General features: G+C 37.9%; 3 protein-coding genes across 8 annotated transcripts; all 3 read left to right on the top strand.

The window, feature by feature from the left end:
* Window positions 1-172: 172 nt before the first annotated feature.
* Window positions 173-7,018, top strand: LOC122878036 (ras-related protein Rab-8A). Its single transcript, XM_044200351.1, has 8 exons — window positions 173-396; window positions 934-994; window positions 2,339-2,399; window positions 2,849-2,926; window positions 3,138-3,227; window positions 3,322-3,387; window positions 4,405-4,455; window positions 4,572-7,018. The coding sequence occupies exons 1-8, from the start codon at window positions 273-275 to the stop codon at window positions 4,659-4,661; spliced, it is 621 nt and encodes a 206-aa protein (XP_044056286.1). The 5' UTR covers window positions 173-272; the 3' UTR covers window positions 4,662-7,018.
* Window positions 7,019-8,916: 1,898 nt separating this feature from the next.
* hsh2d (hematopoietic SH2 domain containing) lies at window positions 8,917-13,988 on the top strand. Of its 6 annotated transcripts, none has more exons than XM_044200342.1 (6): window positions 8,917-9,053; window positions 9,716-9,869; window positions 11,032-11,121; window positions 11,254-11,419; window positions 11,702-11,950; window positions 12,877-13,988. In XM_044200342.1, the coding sequence occupies exons 2-6, from the start codon at window positions 9,742-9,744 to the stop codon at window positions 13,345-13,347; spliced, it is 1,104 nt and encodes a 367-aa protein (XP_044056277.1). In that variant the 5' UTR covers window positions 8,917-9,053; window positions 9,716-9,741; the 3' UTR covers window positions 13,348-13,988. The 6 variants fall into 6 exon arrangements, with proteins under 6 accessions (XP_044056277.1, XP_044056279.1, XP_044056275.1 ...); XM_044200344.1 differs by having other exon boundaries at window positions 9,039-9,100; XM_044200340.1 differs by lacking the exon at window positions 8,917-9,053 and adding an exon at window positions 9,116-9,245.
* Window positions 13,989-15,310: 1,322 nt separating this feature from the next.
* tax1bp3 (Tax1 (human T-cell leukemia virus type I) binding protein 3) lies at window positions 15,311-21,459 on the top strand. The gene is made up of 4 exons (XM_044200352.1): window positions 15,311-15,494; window positions 17,672-17,791; window positions 19,713-19,790; window positions 19,959-21,459. The coding sequence occupies exons 1-4, from the start codon at window positions 15,456-15,458 to the stop codon at window positions 20,106-20,108; spliced, it is 387 nt and encodes a 128-aa protein (XP_044056287.1). The 5' UTR covers window positions 15,311-15,455; the 3' UTR covers window positions 20,109-21,459.
* Window positions 21,460-21,486: the final 27 nt, after the last annotated feature.

Here is a 21,486-nt window from a genome sequence, read left to right as displayed (position 1 = left end):
ACCGCACCACCGACTCAGTGTTGGTCATTTAGAGAACATCCATCTTCCACAATGCATTAGTCTTCTTTTTGTCAAACGATTAATTAACAAATGGTCTCCGGGTGACCATAGACACCAAAACGAGCAAACCCAACAGGATGACAACTGACTTCCGGAGCCACGACGACAGCGAAGAGTGACAGTTGATTTGTCCAAAAGGCAGCTCACACAAGCAGTGACGTCTCTGTCTTTGCACCGGGCGGGATATCCGCAGTAGTAAGCTAACTAATAACATGGCGAAGACTTACGATTACTTGTTTAAACTACTTTTAATCGGCGATTCAGGCGTCGGAAAGACCTGTGTGCTATTCAGATTTTCAGAAGATGCCTTCAACTCAACGTTTATCTCCACTATAGGTGGGTAAAAGTCGTATTATCAGTAACGTTATTGTCTTTGCCGAAAAGTGGTACAGAAGAAGCCCATCCCGTCATGCTAATTTGTTGCTAACTTTCTGGCTAGCATTCATCTTGTAGTAGTCAGGAAGCAGCCTAGCCGGCTTGTTAGAGGGGCTTTTTTCAGAACCGAGAATGATATTTTAACCAGTTGCTATACCGTTACTTAGAAAGCCCCTGTATGTATGAACTGTAAGGGTGGGTACCACACCCAAGCTGTAACAGTAGATTTACTGTATATTAAATATGGCAAGCTGAGCTAATAAGCTACAGAGCTGTCAGTGAGCTATTTGGCAGTGTCATTTTTCATATGACCAAGCTGCCTGTCCTTCGCACTCTGATATCCAACGTTATAGAAAGCATCGATGAACTTGTCAACCACTCTTCTGCTTCTAAAATCAAACATTAATGATATTATCACTGGGATGTTGAGTCATTTCTGGTGCCAGATTACAGATATGCTTAAACTGGGTGAATTATGTGACTTTTGTTTTTCTTCAGGTATTGACTTCAAGATCAGAACAATAGAATTAGATGGCAAGAAGATAAAGCTACAGATATGGTAAGATAGTCATAATACATTAAATGATATCACTTTACAGCTTGATCAGTGTGTCAGAAGAACAATTCAGAGATGGATGACAATTACACTCAGTCGACAGTTTATTAGATACATCTAACTAAAACTAATGCAGTCTAATACAATAGCCCTGCAATAAAAGAGAGTTTATTGCAGACCGATTGTGTTAGATTGTGTTAGTATTAGCTCAGTGTATCTAATAAACTGACCACTGAGTTTAGACTATTGCACAATGAAATTTTAAAGTGGCATGTTTTGTAAAAGAAGTCATGGTGAGGTGATATCACCAAAATCAAGCTGAATACTCATTATGATAATGAAAGCCTGTAAAAATTCTGGTAAATACAAGATATTTAAGATAACTACAAACATGGACGATGTCTGGTCTTATGATCATTGATATTATAATCTGTAGATCTTTGCTATTAAACAAGGCACAACTCAGGTTTTCTATGCTTAAAACGTTGTACCACTTTTGTGTCCTCCCTTGACAACACTGTCGACGTAGTTTTCCTTGTATTTGATATAGAATAAATACCAGCTCTTGGTAAATTTGGAAGTCTAGATCACTGTATCCGCTGAACACTAATGTGACAACTTTTGTACCAATATATCCTCAGTAAATACTGGTATTGTAATGGAATATTTTGGGGAATTTGCTGAGTTGTTGTCTTACCAAAGCTTAAATGGAGAAGATCAAAAGCTGCTTTATTTCTGTGTTTTCAGTACAGAGGTAGCTTGTGATATGTTCACACAAAGATTGGAACCAGGGGGAAAACATCTAGACTAGTGTTTGCCAAGGTGTATGCCAGCACGCTAAACCTGACATGTGTACACTCTGTATGTGTGTCTTTGATACTTGTAGATGGAAAAAAGACATTGTGGTTTAAAGAGCAGTTAGCATTGGAGCTTTGTCGTGACCAACAACAGCTGTGCCCTGTGGCTGGATGAAGAATCTCACAAGTCCTGTCCTCGGAGTTGCTGGTTTTGCAATTCTCAACAAAACCCAGCTGACTCTTAGATATAGTGGTGACTTGTTTGCAGTCTAACAACGGGAAAATAACACAGTTAGGGAGTTGATTATGTTCTTTTTTTAAACACTTGTAATAGAGGTTAGCTGCCTCCCCTTGCTTCCAGGCTCTTTGCGTAATGCACAGAGGTGAAATTTATATAAATCTTCATCATCAGTAAGACAGCAAGTAAATTCATTTCCCAAAGTTTTTCTTTTAAATCATTAGAAAAGATGGTACTTTCGGCAGGGCAGTGTGAATCACTTTGGCTAGGATCTGCAAGGCAAAGTAAAAAAGAAAAATGTTTTCTGTGTAGGGATACAGCAGGACAGGAGAGGTTCAGGACCATCACGACAGCCTACTACAGAGGAGCCATGGTAAGTTGCATTGTCAGCCTTACAACTCATACAATAGTATAGATCATCTCTGGGATCTGAATGGGTGAAGTGGTGGTCATCTCAAGTGCTCTGTAGCATAAACATTTACCAGAACCACACCCAGCTTTGTTTTTGTTGTCATTGTTGTGTTTTTTTTGTTAGCCTCTCCTTTAGTTCAAGTTTAACTGGATGCCTGTGTTTGCATATTTAATTTCAGAAACCTAATTGATCCTTGTTGCCTTTGGTATGTGCAAGTGTCATGTTTTTACTTGAGGCTGCAAAATCATGTGATCCATCACTAATAAAGGTTGACATGGACACGGGAAAATCACATTAAGCACTTAATTTCCAAGTCTGTCTCTGTGGACTAATGAGAATTAGTAAGGAATAGCTTCATTGTTGTCTTGTGACTCTGTTTTCTTATGTCTTTCCTTCTTTGAACTCTCCAGGGCATCATGTTAGTGTATGACATTACCAATGAGAAGTCCTTTGACAACATCAAGAACTGGATACGGAATATAGAAGAGGTAAAATATTTTACATTAGTGAATGTGTCCGTTTGTGTGTTTGCCTCCCTCTGTCTGTGCAAAGAGTGACACCTGTTCTGTGTGCATTTTTTAGTGTGTTTTGTTTTGGTATTGATCTTCTACAAAGAGCTATAGAGTATGCATGACTCTAAACACACTTTATTTCTGATTAATTTCTTGTCTGTTCACATTGCGAACCTTTCTTCCACAGCATGCTTCAGCAGATGTGGAAAGGATGGTGCTTGGGAACAAATGTGACGTCAATGACAAGCGACAGGTGTCCAAAGAAAGAGGAGAGAAGGTGATAAATATATTATAATATTTTATTACATGTTATCTTGGCTCATCATGTCTGAGTACTGACACTGATTCTGTCTTGGTTCTCCTACTGTCAGCTGGCACTGGAGTACGGTATCAAATTCATGGAGACCAGTGCAAAGGCGAACATCAACGTGGAGAATGTGAGTTCACACTTTTTCTGCTGTTATTCATTCATAGTTGAAAGTATTATTGCTGGAAGTGGCCAACCTTGTACCTTCAGGCTTTTGACTCTAGAAAGGGTGCTGAGGATCGTCAATATTTTGTCTATGACAATTCAGTGTAATCATATTTAACTTTTATTACAATAAAAATATTTTACAATATTACAAAATTTTATACAATATAACTTTTAAATTCACCACAGACAACCTCTACGTCTAGGAAGAATCTTTGTCATAGAGCTTAAAGGGATAGTTCGACATTTTGGGAAATATGCTTATTCACTTTCTTGCAGAGACTTAAATGTGAAGATTGATATCACTCTCATATCTGTCTGTTATATATGACACTGTAGCCAGCTGCCACTTGGCTTAGCTTAGCGTAAGAAATGGAAGCAGGGAGAACAAAATACGCCTGCCAGCACTAATTAACGTGTTATATCCTGTTTGAAAGACAAGTTTCAGTTTCACAGGGGGTTATTATGTGTGGGACTATTTCTTGGTCAGCTCACAGGAACTTCCTTGAGTCTCTGCTGGGGGCAATTAAATTGTTGTGAACTATTCCTTTAAGAAATCCTCCACTCAGTAATAGGTATTACATAGATTTTTTTTTTTTAATTAAAATAGTGTGAAAATGTATTTTCTTATGAAAATTAATATCTTTTCAATTGCTGAAAACTATCATCATCATACCACTTAGTCTTCCTTAGGGGTCCTACTTATGAAACATGACAATTAAATTAAACATGGAACAATGTAATTTACTCCCTGCAAACACGTAGATTGGCTATTTGTGTAGGTACTGTTTTATGTGAGACTCTAGCACATTTGGTTTTATAATCTTAAACCACAATTATTGATGAATATTCCTCAGTCTTTTTTTTCTGGGGTTGCTGAGTTTAATTAAACACTCGAGCATCCTTGTCTAAAACCATTGGTCCCACCCAGAGTGCTGCCAGTAACGTGCTGCTCTATTTGTTTACCTCTTTTTGTCTGCAGTCCTTCTTAACCCTCGCCAGAGACATCAAAGCAAAAATGGACAAGAAACTGGTAAGAAGGTAGAATAGTGGAAACATAATTGTTATGAAACTGTTAGTGGTTAGTGATTACTGGTGTTTTTGCTGTTCTCATATTTGAATGTGCTTCCTCATCTGTGTGTATTTTAGGAGGGCAACAACCCACAGGGCAGCAGTCCAGGAGTAAAGATTACAGAACAGCCCAAGAAGAGCAGTTTCTTCCGCTGCACGCTCCTGTGAGGAGACAGGAGCGTCTGCATCCACCATCGCCTTAACTGTGTCCCCCACTGGACAGAACTGGACAGACTGATCTCTCTTTTATCTTTCCTCATTTGTCTTCCTCCTTCTCTTTCTGATTGTCCTGTGCTTATCTTTTGCGAAAAACAAAAATGTATCGCTCCCTTGGTTTACCAATCTTCCCTTGACACCTGTGAATCTAACTACTGTGGCCTCTGTTACATGCTAAATCTGATTTCTTTTTTTACGGTTGCTCATTAGGTCGACAGTTTTGAGTTTGATTTGTTAGATTTTATTGACTTTTAAAGACTGCCTCCTTGTGAGACACTAGAAACGATCAAACCTTTACTAACAATAATGTCTGATGCCTAGCTAGTTTCTTTCACCTGTTGTCAGTGTCGCTTGGTGAAATCTTATTTATTCGATCCATATCACTAAAAGTAGCCCAAATTATACTTCCAGAATAGGTTCACTAGTTCAATGGGCTTCTTCTGTTGAATAATGTGATCTATGTCTCCAAGGCGATTATAGTACAATCCCGGCTGATTACTGTTTTTTGGAAGTATTTTACTACATTTGTGTACTGACTGGGTGGCCTAGACTTTTCTATATCCACATAAGGTAAACTCAACATGTAAATATCTATCACTGATTATGATTCACCATATGAAACGGTAGTGCCAGTGCATTTTACTCATCATATCAACATTGGGGTTTACATGTCCTCTGTCGACCTTTTCTACTCGTGTCTTTCTGTTGATTTCTTAGGCTGAAACATTCCATTCATCTTGTGAACACTTTAATGTGCAATGTAATCTGTATGTGGGGCTCAGATCTTAAGTGTGCACATGGTTGCAGTAAGACTGTGTTCTTGACAAAGTATGCTTGTTTTAAGGTCACGCAGATTCCTTTTGTAGATGCTTACCTCATCATTTTAGGTATTGGGATTTCTACGGATAAGAAAGATGTGATTGGTGTGAGGTAGACGATTATTTGATGCACTCCAACTGGTGGACTAGCAATACCTAACTCTAACACCTGGAGGCGATACAGTTACACAGCAGTGGAACCAAAGGAATCACAGCGATGATAAAATCATTGTTTTATGCATTCATACTTCTTCCGGTGGTCAGTTCCAAAGGGGGAACATGCACACAACTGTTTTCTGGGCCTTGGATAGGGGCTGTGATGTAGCAGTATTTATGGAGTGAAACAAAAACATAGCACCAAAATGACAAAGTGCCCTTTAATGTTCTTAATTGATAATGCACTTTTCCTTTGTTCTTTCTGTAAAAAAAAGTTCTTAACATTTGTTGACTGTATTTGTTGCAAGTCTTAACTGAAAGCAAAGAATATTCATGCACAAGTTTTCCATGTACCCAATCTGGGCTTCCTAAAAACATCTGAGCACTGAAACCTCATCTTTTTTAGTTAATATAATAAAAAATATACAGAAGGCCTATGATTTAGAGATGGTTTTCATTCCCATTCCCATTAATTGATATTTCACTTTGCTTTTTATGTTTCTGCATCCCCATTGATGCTTTCGGGAATCCCAGATTGACCCACCCCGCACCCACCTAGTCTCTCTCTTACTCCTTCCCCTTTTCCTCCTCTAGATATCCCATGTCTTATTCTGGTCCAGTATCATGGCCGTCTGAACTATGCATTCTAGGTGCGTAGAAAACCTCAAAATTCTTTGCACATTTGACTTGACAAGCTTTATTTGAGATTAGAAATGTGCAAAGGATCCTTGCTGTTTGATTTTCTGCTCCAAATTCTATTTTAGTTGCTCAGTTGAGCTGTTCAGGCTTAACAATAGGAAATGAATTGAAAGCTGATTAAAATCACCTCCGATATTTTACAGTGAGAGCAAATCATTCCTAGCGGTGCTCAAGAGTCATTGAATTGAATATGTAACTGCGTAGATGTTAACCTGTGGATTTAAATCGTTGTTGTTAATGTGGTTGGACTTGGTTGATTGTCAGCACAATTTTGGTTTAACTGGCTCTCTCAGATTAAGCCAAATCGAGGCTTGATAAAAATGCAGGTTTTTAGACTTGAGTTTGGCTTAAATTTGGACTGAAATGAGCTCAGTTATTCTTTTGATTGGAGTCATTTATAATTCTCACCAATTATAAACTTCCCAGTTTTATGCTAACAAAACTTCAGCATTCCTTAACTGAATTTGGATTTCAGCGCTGATTATTGATGGATTTCATGGGGAATAAATTAAATAATTCAGCAGTTGTAAATAGGATTTACAGTGATTGTATTGAAGTTTCATAAATCTTATTGATCTACACCTTTTGTAGATATGTGTACTTCTGATTTATTAAAAATGAGATTCTTAAAAAATGTTTATTGTATTTGCACCTTTTTAATATTTGGGAATTAATGTGGACTATTAAATATGTAAAACAACATCAGGAAGGTCCATTTAAATGTGTTTTGTTTATGTTTGATATTTGAATTTGACTTGTAATCAGTAAATGTAATCAGCTGGAGAGTGTTAAATTGGCAACACTTTTCATCCAAAACCCCACTTTATATAAGGATAAGGATTACATGCTTCTCTTAACCAACCATAATATATGGAGGACCAAACCTGACTTTCTACAAAATAAGCAATTAAGTACATAAAATGTTTAAAAAAAAAAAAAATCAGGTAACAATTTGTGAAGTTGATTTACAAAAGGTTTAATTATTGAATTTGAACAATGGAATCGATAAGCAATAAAATTCTATGTAATAAATGAATCCACATTATTTAATCTTTTCACTTGATTTTACCTAAGGGTTTGTATATTCCTTAAATTGGATTACCTCATGGGTATGGTTTGATTTTATTTTGCTATCAATTCGCAAATAATGGTGACATCAAGTAAAACCCCATCAATCCTAGATGGCCATCAAGACACACTGCTGCTAGACAGGTTTGGTGTATAGGACAATGCCTGTTAATTAAGATATAGTTCACTACATTAGTTGTGCTATGTCATTCCCTTTAGTTGCATGATTGTGTAATATAGAAGTCATTAAAAAACCTGTCCAATAGAAGTACACTGAGCATTAGCAATCAAACTTGAGCAGTTTGATTCTTGAGCAGTGGGCACGTTAAGATAGTTACTGCTCCCTCTTCAACCTTACAGCTAATGTATGTGTGTAAATGGAGAAGGGCCCATTTGCACTGGAGCTTCGCACATCATCAAAGCAGTAAGACGTTGACCTTTATTTAGGTATTTTTCATTTAGACAATCATCATGTGGGAGGAAAACAGCCTGGACTGGTTCCCTGAAGCAGCTCTCCAGCATTACCATGAATTTTTATTGAATCAGTTCATTAAACAGTTAACATGTCACCAACAATAATAACACCAAAGACCATGAACTTTATTGTCAAGATAGTTCCTGTCTGTGAGAGGTTCCTTTCAGACTAGACCAGCAGATGGAAGTCAGATAAACTTTTGCACAGACACACATTTGTCCAAAATTCACATATTATTAAATAAGTATTTATTTGAAAACCCACAAATATTACTCATGTGCTTGCTACATACATGATATATGAAAACAGAATGTATTTCTCACAGGTGATAGATAATTGATTGCAGGGTTGGCAATTCAATCTCTGGCTCCACCCATCCACATGTCGAAGTGTCCTTGAGCAAGACACTCAGGTTCAAGTTGCTCCCAATAGACAGGCCATCACTTTGCATGGAAACTCCACCACCACCACTGTGTGAGTGTGTGTGTGAACAGGTGAATGAGAGGCAAAGTCCATTTACCATGTAAATGATTTGTGGTGCTGCTGTATTGCATTTCATTACATTAAAATCAAACATGACTATGGAGTAATCAGTGTGCAATGGCAACCTAAAGGTTAGAGAGTGCCCTTATAATACAGACCGGCACTGGAGTGAAGCTGGACAGCTGGTAAACACTGAAGTTAACTGATCTTATTAAATTCTAACCTCTTATGTGGCCTCCCACCTCGGTGTTATGAACTGATACTTGAGCAAATGTAACGGCTGAAGAGGGCACGACTGAAGCTTCTCATTTCATCTGAGCTGGCTACTCCCTGATAAACCAAAAAGTTCACTTTAACCCCATTTCTATTCCGTAATGGTAAACACTCATGTGTGGATACACCTGTGGCTTAATGATGTACTTATCTATGTAGGCTGCATTCCTATAGAATCCAAATATACTGTCACACTTGTCACATTTACCTTCTGTCTGACCATATGAAGGACTGTTGAATAATTTGTTGCCTGCAGTATATACAACAATATTTTGCCTAATTTGGCTGCGTTATGTAGCACTCTGTGTGTGACTGTTCAACAGCTACACCAAGCTGTGAGTTTTGCCTCCACCCCCACACAGGTGTTGTCAGGTGAGTGAGATCAGCTGTGTCATTTTATTACGGAGGTGCCAGAGAAGGTAAGTAACCTTTGCTGTGAACTATGTTGAATCTAGAAATCTCTGAGGAGCTATTATTGAGCTTTATTTACAGAACCAGTGTCCTTTTTAATTATTTGAGGGTTCAAACTACAAATTTAAGATTTATTTAATGAACCAAATTAAAGTAGGTCTGGCTTCTGAACTGATGCAAATAGTTATAATAGTACAATATCCTGTCTTGACTACATTTCGTCATGATGTTTTTTTTATGATGAAAAACACAAAGAATTTGTTATGGGGTTTGTCTTTATGTAAAAGTTCAACTGAAGAACAATGTTAACATTACATTACATCACAGACTTCACCTTACAATCATTCAGTGACATTATGTGTAATTGAAAGAGGAACAATGGAAATGGAAAATATATAAAGAAGCAGACTGGTGCAGTATTTTTCAGGGATTTGAAATCATTGGCATTTGAATGTATAATCGACAAGTTATCCAGGTCACACCAGCCTAAATGCAGGAATTTTACTGATTAGCTCATACATCTGTATGTGGTTTGTACTGTATGTATGTCCTCTTATGTATGGACTCAATGAGCTGTAAATGATACATTTGCAGGTCTTTGTGCTCTGTGAATTTCTCAACAGGAGGTTTAAATGAGCCTCATCCCAGGATGATGGAGTGGAGTCAGTCGTTACAAGGACAGCATGATGCTTTCACCTGGTTCACACAGTCCCAGCTCCAGTCTGTGATCAAGAACGGTATAGTCCCAGAATGGTTTCATGGGATCATTTCCAGGAAGTAAGTTCACAAAGTCTGTCATGGTCTGTAGCAGTGGGCGGCAGACAGGGAGAAATGTGGAGAGCCATGTTTAAAAAAACCGTGGTTGATCAGTGTTGTGTTCCAGCATGCAGTGATTGTTTTTAGTATAGAATTGTTCTTAGTATAGTCATTTATTTATGTCAATGTTTTATGTCTTTGGGATGCATCATGTCTTTTACTCTGCTGTATATATAATATTAATATCAGGTTAAAAAGAGTAAAGTAAAAATGTAAAACTAAAACTTTTTAAGTAGCTTTTTCTAGAGCAGACATTACAAAGTCCTTCACAATAACAAAAGAAAGACATAAATACAGCCACAGTATAAGACTAATGAGTAAAAATAAAGCCTAAACAGCCCCAACAGGGAAAAATCTTGAATCTCCAAAATGTCAAATTTTCAGAAAGTAATACAAACTTTTCAGGAAGTTCTTGACAACCACATAAACACAACAAAGGTTAAAAAAACCCATATAAGTATGTGCTCCTTTAAGTGATGGTAAAACACAAAACCACAACAACTTAACTGGACTTAGAAGCAATTCATGTGACAATAAAGATTCCATTTTTTAGACAACAAAACTAGACCACTGCATCTTTTATCTACAGGTTTATTCTACAGGTTTCAGGTACGAGGGCAAAACATTGATTATACACGTTTACTTATGATACACATTCATCACAGATTTATCGTAGAAGTAGCCTCTTGAATGGTGGACTTTACACTTGTAATACTTAGCCAGATTTCTACTTGTATTGGATTTATATTTCGTCCACACCCAGTTTACACATTCACAGTTTTGTATAATGGATGATATACAGTGTGTGTATTATTATTAGGCATGGTGTACGCCATCAGTTTACTTTATTGAGAAGAGTATAATGCACAGTATTCATCAGACCATTCTATTTCAGTGATAAGTCCATGCATGGTAAGAACATTTTGCTATGTGTTGAAGGTTGAGCTGTTTCTTTTCGATCTTTAGATGACAAATTCCCAGGGTGACTTTCCCAGCAAACTGATTCCAGCTCCCGTTCAAATACAATGCCACCCCATAAAATGGCCAGTTCGTTTACAGATTAAAGTGCATGTGTGAAAGGGGGTTTTGCCTGTGGTAATGGGCATGTTAATTGTTTGTGCAGGACAGCAGAAGAACTGCTCATGTCCAAGCCTCCTGGCTACTTCCTCATCAGAGTCAGTGAGAGCAGGATTGGCTACACTCTCTCGTACTGGTGAGTGTTCTCAGGATTAAAGGGGCTTTATTTGACAGTTTACACTAACACGCTCAATCCAACAGTCCAAAAAGTTCTGTCCTGTTCACTCTTCTTGATATATCCTTTCCTTTCTATCTCTTTCACCCTCAGTGCTGGGAACCGCTGCAGACATTTCATGATTGATGTATTGGAGGACGGCCATTACACCATAGTAGGGGAGAACAGGCGCCACCGGTTTCTGCAGGACCTGGTGGATTTTCATCGTAGGAATCCCATCATGCCTTTCACTGAGGTTCTGACTGTCGCTTGTGGACAAGTGAGGATATGTTTTATTATCCTATCTGCATACAGGTGCAGGTGTAACTGAACAGTCATTCTATACATTATAAATTTGAAATTTTAACTGTGTAAATTACAATAAAGCATCAGGACTACATATTTGCTTTTAGGCATTTACAGTGCATGCATTTAGAGTTAAGAGTCACCACTGTCATCTGAAACCACAATATTTGCTTACTTACTTGCCACCTGCGCACCGTGCAAAAAGAGAACAGTTACAAATTGTTCTGTTTTTCCCTCTCTGTCTCATCTCACATAGGCCTTGAATGACAAGACTGACTACGCAGAACTACTGTTTCCCCAAAGACATCCAAACCCTAACACAAGTTTGCTACCAAACAACTCCCTGCATGCCAGCGTAAGTCACCCAATATCACAAGAAGATATCCCACCTGCCCTTCCTCATCGACCAAATGACCTGAGGAACTCTGCAATCCTGTCTCCAAATAGACTTTACCCTAGTTTGGAAGAAGAATTTCCACACCTCATCTCCCCTCTTAAAGCCATGGTAATGGTGATCTTGTAGAGTGTTTTAGATTTTGTCTGGTGCTAAAACTGTTAACCGATGTTGTGTTTTTATTCTTTAAATTCTTAAGATAAATTATATCAAAATATTGTCTGATCAAAGAGATTCTCAAGACATTTTCAAAGGTTTTTATTGGAACCAGCTTCCCGTTAGTAACAAGAGGCTGGTGATGGGTTCATATGAACACATCATTTTCTCCCAAACTTTGAACACCTTTAGTTGTTTCGTGAGAGATTTGTGTTTCTGTTGTTGCTTTTTTCACTGGTTTGAAGTGGGCAGGAAAATGTCTTTTGTGCACAAATCAGAATTTAGCATGTTTAAATCAAATTCCTTACATTGCCAGGCCACTGTCAATCAAATCTGATCAAAGACGGTGTAGTCCCCCATTCGTCCAGGAGTGTTCTATCGTAGAAAATGTTTCAGTCGTAGTCATCTGGACACTTTTCAGAATCAAGACGTTTCGGCTTTACATAAACACTTCCCTCAGGAGGGAAATTCCCTCCCAATTCCCTCCTGAGGGCAGGGCTTATGTAACTCAGATTATCTTAAATTTCCAGTTCCCGTCCAATTTTTTCACAATTGAGAATGACTTCCGGATGGGAGCCGAAACGTCTTGATTCTGAAAACAGTGTCCAGATGACTATGACTGAAACCTTTTCTACGATAAATCTGATCAAACCACACCCACACAGTCCTGATGAAGCAGATTCTCCTAAACTACTAAAAACTAACTATAGATCCCCCCTCAACTTGAGTGTTGTTTATTTAGTCATGATTACTTAATGTCTTATAGATATAAGTAAGATTTGAAACCAAGTTTTCAGCGGCTTTAACATTAAATTGTAATAAGTCCTTTTATTATTATTATTATTATTCTAACAAATGTCTGTGCTGTTCATGATCTCCAGCCTGTGCCAATGACCAGAAACAGACATACAGCCGACAACCCTCCATCCAACCAGCCTCCTGAAGTCCCTGCTCGGCGTTCTGTTCCTCCTCTGAAGCAGAACCAGGCTTGTATCAGAACAGTCTCTGCGCCTGACAGTCCCTCCACACCCACAGCCACTGAACACCCATTCGGCACCAACATCCAGTCTGTAAAGAACCAGGAAGCAAAGCTGTCACTCGTCACCAACATAAAGAACCTCAAGAAGAAATTCCAAAAGAAGAGAAGCACGTCGCAGGAGAATATGTACGCAGAGATTAATGTGGAGGCGACTGACAGGAGTGGAAACACTGAGAATGAGTGCCAGGAGATGACAGGGGAGCAGACCTTCAATGGTCCACCATTTTCCTACACTTGCACTCATGTGAGACTGACTGATGGAGAGTTACCTCAGGAGTACCTCCCACCTCCACCTTTTGCCCCAGGCTACTGATACACAACTGCTCCCTTAGAAAGTAATGTACAGATGGATTGATTTGCTGGAGGGATTTTGTTACCTATGGACAGAGCCAGGCTAGCTGCCCCCCCCCCCCTGTTTCCAGTCTTTGTGCTAAGCTAAGCTAACAGGCTGCTGGCGGTAGCTTCATATTTACCATTCAGCTCTCAGCAAGAAAGCAATTAAGTGTATTTCCTGAAATGTCAAACCATTCCATTCAGGTAAATGTTTATATAAGCCTCTTTGGTAATGTAATATCGTATGAAAGGGCAGCAGGAGGAAGTTTTATGCAGCCTGTAAATCAGAAATGACATGGCTAATGTCAGCTGCTTTGAATACAGGACACATACTGTACTGTAGCACGAGATACTGTTATCAGTAATGTGATGAGGGAAGCTGGAAGAAAATACAGATACTGGTCAAACTTGTTACACAGCTCCTGGACACGGAAGGCAAACGATTTGGTCAGACATTTGTTTTGTACTCGTAACAGCTAGAGATGAGGATTACAAAGCATCTAGACCATGTGATCTCAATAATATTTCACATTTGTTTATATGACTAGATAATATGTCTGTACTAGGCATTGAATTATGCTACATGACTGCACTAATAAATCCCCTTTGAAAAATGTTCAATCTGCATCACCCTGAGTTTTGCACGTTATGGCCTCTGTGATGTCCCAGTCGCTCAGTCATGAGGTGCATGCTGTGGTGGTGTAATGACCTAGCTTTTAATTTGACCAGGAACCTTTTTATTAGCAGTTATTATGCTTTTTTGTTTTCAATCATTTGATCAATTATTGAGTGATTCATCAGTTATTTTTTATATTTTTGACATAAAAAACATTAATATCAAATAATTTAATATTTGACTATGCCAGTGGTTCGGATTATATGGTGTATGGTAGTCAAATCAGTTCAGAGCTCTCCCTACCACACAAATAGAAAACACTACCATCTAGTGGCAGGAAACCACATCAGATGCTCAAAGAGTATAGTGGTGGTGCTCAGATCCTACAATCTATAAGTATGCAATTTCAAGTCTGATTTAAAATTTTTACTAAAGCCAGTGCAGCAACTTTCACAATATGATCATGTGTTTTGTTTTAATATGCAAAGTAACTAGTAACTGTAGTTATTCAAAACTGAAGTGGAGCTAAAACTTCTATATTTGCCCCTGAAATGTAGTGGAGTATAAATATAATGTAGCCTAAAGGGACTCGAATAAAGTAGGCTACAAGCCCCTCAAATTGTATTTAAATACAGTAAATGTCCTTTCCATGCTGGGCACTGCAGTGTCCTTCTCAAGCAGAATTGCCTCTGACATTTTACTTAAATAGAAGTACAAATAGGCTAATTAAATAATACTTTCCATGATTATCTCACAATTTTAGAAATAACTCAGAGTCAGGAGTTACTAACTTCATTTTTGGAATATGTTGTAGTTATGAATGTTTATTTTAATGATTTTTAAATCTTTTTTTAATGTTTTGATTGTTTTTTCCCCCTGGTGGTAATTGGCTTCCATACAAACTAGACTGTAATTTGGAAAATAAAGAGCTCAAAAGCGTGTGTGGGGGGGTAAGTACATAAAATTTATCAGAACGAGTTATTAGTGTAAAATGAGTTCCTTACCCTCTTGATACTCACATTACTGCACATGGTCGACTGTTTCGCCTCATAACATAAAGAGGCACTTCAAGACCTTGCATGTGGTGTGTATTTCTCAGAATATGCTTTCAAGTAGATGGGATGGACTATGCCGGATCACAATGGCGGTCACTATTTGCCAGTTCCTTTTAAGGGAAACACACAGCCTTGTCCCGGGACACATGGAGGACCAACAATCCCTTGACCACTAAACCATTAAACACCGCCCTCCCTGGCTACCCCGTGCTACAAAACGCGCAGAGACGATAACCTGGGATGCGAAGTGACGTCATCTGGGAAGCAGTTTGTTTCCAGCCAGGAATCAGCCCGCTGTGACTCATGTAGCTAGCAATCTAGGAAGTTGTCCCACAGTCGAGACCTTTTTCTGTGACTTTTACAACAAAAGTTGTTGCAAGTTTCTACGTTTTTTAGCCGAAACATCCTAGCGACAAAATGTTTTTCGTCCCAGGACAGCCGGTGACTGCCGTTGTGGTAAGTTTGCAAGTAACTTAGGGCTTTTTCCGTTCAACGGTAACGTTACTCCATTGTTCAGCGTCTGGTCGGACGTTAACGTATCAGTACAAAACTAACTAGCTAATGTTAGTTAGCCATGGTGCTCTCACTAACGTTAGCTAGCTTTATTAACTGCAACATTACTTTCTTTTTTTAGCTAACGTTACACTGTGGAAGCATCTGACCTCGTCAGCAACCACATAGCATTCTCAAAATGTCAGCTAGAAGTAATACATTGAACCAAATAACTGGTTAAATCATTGCGTCGGGAAATGGGGCATTAAAATGGGATAAAAAAAAATATAGCTAACATTTTGTTGTTGACTGTTAATTAAAAGGATGTGAATGTCCTGACAGCAAACTACTCTTACATATGGGTGTCACCATCGGAGTGATTCGGCCTTCCTGGTCGACTTTCATGCAGAGTTACAGAAAATAAAGTGTAATGTGTTTTTACGCTGCCTTAAAATGCTGCAGGAATTACCACAATAGCAAATATGTCTTTATGATTAAGCCAAAGAAGTGGTAGATATAACTGGGGTAGCTGGGTATTTTTGAGGCCGGAGTTGGGCGGGGAGCAGGTAAGTGTTAAGGAAGCATGCAGGTCAACTTTTATAGCGTGGCATCCACTATCAATGTATTACGTTGTATTACTATTACGTTTGTATATCACGGATGTTTAACATTATAGTTGGCAAGTGCTTGGATAAATAAATTGAAGCAGCACTATGTTGTTTGATTCCTTAGTAAAATCATGTTTGTTTTTGGATTGATTTTAAGATCTTAGTGATTACTTTTAAGGCTCTTCATGGCCTGGCTCCAAATTATATTTTAGACCTTTTAATCCCTTATGAACCTTCACGTAGTTTGAGATCTTCCGGCAGGGGTCTTCTGTCTATTCCTGGATAGGAACAGGATCTGGGACAATTTGCCCGAAGAAATTAGGTTGTCTGAGTCAGTGTCTTCTTTTAAGTCTCTTTTTCGGAAAGCTTATCCTGATTTTACCTGAGCTGTCTGTTTATTTTATTGTTTTGTATGTATTTTATCATTCACTCTGGTATTTTATTTCTCTCTCTGTGAAGCACTATGTACTTTGTTTTGATAAGTGCTCTATAAATAAAGTTTTATTATTATTATTATTATTATTATATTATTATAGAACGTCTACCAACCTGTTTTTACTGGGAGAGAGAAATGTTAGTCATCACTGACTGACTCTTACTCAGTGTTAACAAAGCCCCAGACATCCTCAGACTTCATTGTATCAGCCACAACACTCAGTCAATGTCTGGTTATTCATCACTACACACACACAGGCAGTCTTTGTGTTGAGGAGTGTTAAGAGTCATCCATCCATCTGGTTAGTGAGCCTGCAGCTGCTTGTCAGTGTCAAGGGCAGGGCTGCACTAATAAAGTCTCTGTTCCAGTGTGAACTTCAATTACTAGGGAACAGCCTCTGAAATCCACCATTTGTCATGTGCTGAAATGTTCCTGTGGTGGATAAATCAGTGCTCACTGCCTCACTGGATGGTAGCTTGACTGTTTACAGTCATTTTCCTGTTTTTGCTTTTGCACAGTATTTTCAAAACTGTTGCACTTCATTATGATTTACATACATGATCTGTTATATAAATGAATGTGCATGCACATGTTAAATTAACATGTTAAGCTCATGTTGCAATTATGGTTAATGACAGTTGCCATATAAGAACATCCAGAGTGACACATTTCCTTGAAAAACATTTTTGTGCTTTTATTTAATTTGAGCCAAATAAGTAATTTCAGGAACTGCTGAGGAGAGTTTGGGAGTGATGGTTTTTAGTTGGACTATTACAACAAAAACAGTTGTTCTTCTACAGTAAGAACTGGAGTCTCTTTCATCAACAAGAACAGGAAATGTACAGGAACTTGTCTCAGCGACATTGATGTAAAGACAATATTGACACAGCTATGCAGCACTGAGAGATCAGCAGTTCAGATTTCTAACAGTAAGCCAGTATCCACTGTTGTCCTGATCAGGGACTTGTCAGTGCATAACAATAGTTCTAAACAAATATTTAATGCATTTTGTGTGTCAGGGTTTTTAAATTGGCCAGATAATGCCCTATGAAGATGGATCTGATTTTTTGTTTTTGTTTTTTTTTTCTGTCAAACAGCAACGAATTGAGATCCAGAAGTTGCGGCAGGGAGATAATCTGATCCTGGGCTTCAGTATCGGAGGAGGGATAGACCAGGACCCTGGACAGAACCCCTTCTCTGAGCACAAGACGGACAAAGTAAGTCTATGTCACGATTATCCTGGCTAAAATAATTGCGATTCTCGATATTGTCCGGATAATCATCAAAAAATGCTCAAAACTCTTGAAATGGCACTAAAACATACTGGAATCGCCTAACCTTACATTTAGTTAAGAAGCAAATATATTTATTGCATCACAGATCAGACACACATCTTTTTTACTGAACATCCTTTGTAGTGAAAAACAAACAATCAATCTTTAATAAGGTAATCATAAATCATAATGTCCCCCCGCATAAATAAATGATACATAAATAATTATAAAAATAGGAACATTGTGTGAGTGTCCTTTCTTACATGATAATTCCTCTGTTTTTTAAATCAGGCTGTATTTTTAACTTCTCTACCATGATGTCAAATGGTACATTTCATCAACAATTTCATCAGTAAATATAATTGACCTCTGACTTAAGAAATACAGAAACTGGCATTGGGCTTTTCAAGTCACTCGTGAACATATTCACGATTATCCCGATAATGGAAATTCACCACGATCAACTTATCTTGAGTGTTTTTTATCCCGATCTATGATAAAATCATATATCATCCCATCCCTCTGTGTGTCTATCATTATTGATATCTGACAGTTAAGTGCTCAATTATTCAAAATCAAATGGTGAAAAGTTAAACTTACATTCATCCCATCAAGTCAAATATATTTTACCTAAACAAAATCATATAATTCTCAATTAATTTGAATTTGTTATCCATGGTTTAAAAATACACAAGGACAACTCAGAATACAGAGTAATAATACAACAGAGACAATCCATAAAAACAGTAACAACGATGATAAATGGTAGTAAATAGTGAAATGCTGCAAAGTCCTATATACAACATAATGTACAGAAAATCTCTGTTGATGACTCCTGTTGTAGTTGTGTAATTCACATCAGCCAGAAACAGCAATAAAGTTGAATCTGTGATGTGATTTCCATCACAAAGCGACCCATTGATTTATGTCATACAACACCCTACCTGTCTTCTGTCCCTGATCAAATCCCTGTCCTGTTGAAGCACAGTGGTACTTGAGCAGTACTTTGGTGAGCTATAAATGAGGGACAGGCCTGAACACATCACCTGCAGCCTCGGTTGGGAACAAACCAGACTCGCCTAACTGATGTCATAGAAAGGAATACTGCAGGTTTACACAAAGTCGTGTCTAACCTCCTGACTGTATATACAGTGTGAGCTGGAGAGATGGAAATGTGCCAACAGATGCCAGGCACAGATACCTTGTTACAGAGGAATAATAACTTTGCTTCAGGTTTAGATATTGTCTTCTTTTAACCTTTCAGGCTTTTCTTTAGACATGTTTATGAGCATTACTAGAACTTTCCCACCGAGCTGTGCCAGGGTCGATACCCCTTTTTAAGTATCTGTTCCACATAGACAATTAGTCAATTAAACCAACTCGTCGATTGACAGAAAATTAACAATTTTTAAAATCAATTCATTGTTTTAAGTCATTCATCAACAAAAATTCAAGAATTTGGTTCCAGCTTCTAACATGTGAGAGTGTGCTGCTTTTCTATGTTTTTATGTCATTGTAAATTGAATATCTTTGACATTTGGACTGTTGGTTGAACAAAAACAATCGAATAATCAAGAAAATAATTGGCAAATTAATCGAAAAAATGGTTGGTTGCAGTACTAGTTCAGGAATTATTGTTGGTTTATGTGCTGGATATTAGAAGCCACTTGTATTACTATGGTCATGACTATTAATCAGCATTAGACGCTTGTATTTGCTCACAACATTGAGTTATTGGCTCCCTGAATGCAACTTGAATAAACTGTCATCCTATCATCTGCTTGGGCTAAAGTTTCTGAAGTGTCTGTCTTCGTTATACAGCTGTGATCATATGAAATAATGAATGTGTTTGTTTCATCCAAAGGGCATCTACGTGACCAGGATAACACCAGGAGGACCAGCAGAGAAGGCAGACTTGCGCATGGGAGACAAAATAATGCAGGTATGTAGTGAAATTGAGCTTTCGTCTAGATCCACAAGATGGCACCACGTGTACACTAGAGAGTCCAATAGGTGCGGTGCTCACCTGCTGTTAATCAACTTGGTGCTAACTGAAATGTGAGAAAATGGCTACAGCTTTTCTCAAACAAAATTCTTTTCTTCCTCCCAGGTGAACGGCTGGGATATGACCGTGGTGACCCACGACCAGGCTCGTAAAAGACTAACGAGGAAGAATGAGGACGTGGTGCGGCTTCTCGTAACCAGGAAGTCGTTGGAAGAAGCTGTCAAACAATCTATGGGAAGTGGGCCCAGACAGTAATGTAGTGGCACTACTTATAACCACAGACTAATGCAATAGCCAAGGACCGAACACTCTCATATACTTAGACTCCCACTAATTCAAATGATGGTTGCACCGTGGCCTTTATAACTACGTCAATGCAAAAATATTTAATATTTTAGGTGACATATCCAGATGCCTGAGTCTGCACAATTCTTGCTCATTCTGATCAGTCATTGGTGAATGATCCATACACACTCAAACTTATCTAACATATCCACCTGCACCTTCTGAAATATGGAGCAATCCAAAACTTTTTTCTCAAATACATTAAATCTGTTCTCGAATTAATCGAAGATTTTAACTTTCATAAAATAGTGCTTGCCTATCTCTCCACTATACATCAATTTTAAAGTATAGCACAGCATTCTTGATTCATTCCCACTTAGGAGATATTTGCCAAATGTCCTCAGTCCATGCTTGACAGGAGTTTTTTGGGAGCGGTCGCAGTCTTTCTTTAGCATATATTTGTCAAAAACACCTTTGATCCTTTTCGCCTACAGCTGACCAAAGTTTGTCTTGATGGTTTGGATACATCAAGAATGTTCATTACTGTTTACTGTATCTTTAATGATCAACGTTTCATCTAATTTCAATTAAAAAAAAAAGTTAATTCCTGTCAAAATTACAGCATCAAATGCCAAAGTAATAGCCAAGGCACTGTAAAGTGATCAAAATATGTAAAGCAGTGTTTGTGGTCATTTTCTTACATTTTCTTTATTATAATGGTACAGTATACTGTACAAAGTAACAAACTAATTATTTTTACTGATGCATTTTTTGTTGATGTCTATTACATGTGTGGGAAAGTAACATCTTCTGTCATTCTGTGTGTCTGTCTGCTAAAGTAACACAGTTCAAAATGCACATTTTCTTCCAAGTTACACTAATTATGTCTCATACTTTTGGATATCACCTGTCAAATCATTTTCAATGTATTCACTCTCAACTATCACCTTTATCAGCAAGAGAAAGTTGGTAATTTGCTGTTTTGATGCAAGCAAACCCACTAGTTTTTCACTGGAATCGGCTGCATTCAGATTGTCTCAACCTGTAAAATATTTTGAAGTTGTTTGTCAATGACCAAAAGTCCAAGTCGAAACTGAATGAATGTTGTTTGATAACTATTAATGTGCACAGCAGCCTTAAATGAATACTTTATACCACTAAGTTTAATGATACCTATTTGTTTCTATTTTTTATTTTGCCATTCCAGTATGGTTTCTGCAACACAACAATGATTTACTGCCTTTAGAACCAATCATTAACAATACTTTGGCTTTGAAATGTTACAGTACTGAAATAATAAGTTTTTACAATACTAATCTTATATCTTTGGGTGATCTTGGCTCTTTTT

This window comes from Siniperca chuatsi, linkage group LG6 (assembly GCF_020085105.1).
Source record: "Siniperca chuatsi isolate FFG_IHB_CAS linkage group LG6, ASM2008510v1, whole genome shotgun sequence".
Taxonomy (NCBI): domain Eukaryota; kingdom Metazoa; phylum Chordata; class Actinopteri; order Centrarchiformes; family Sinipercidae; genus Siniperca; species Siniperca chuatsi.
This window is presented reverse-complemented; position numbering and strand designations above follow the sequence as displayed.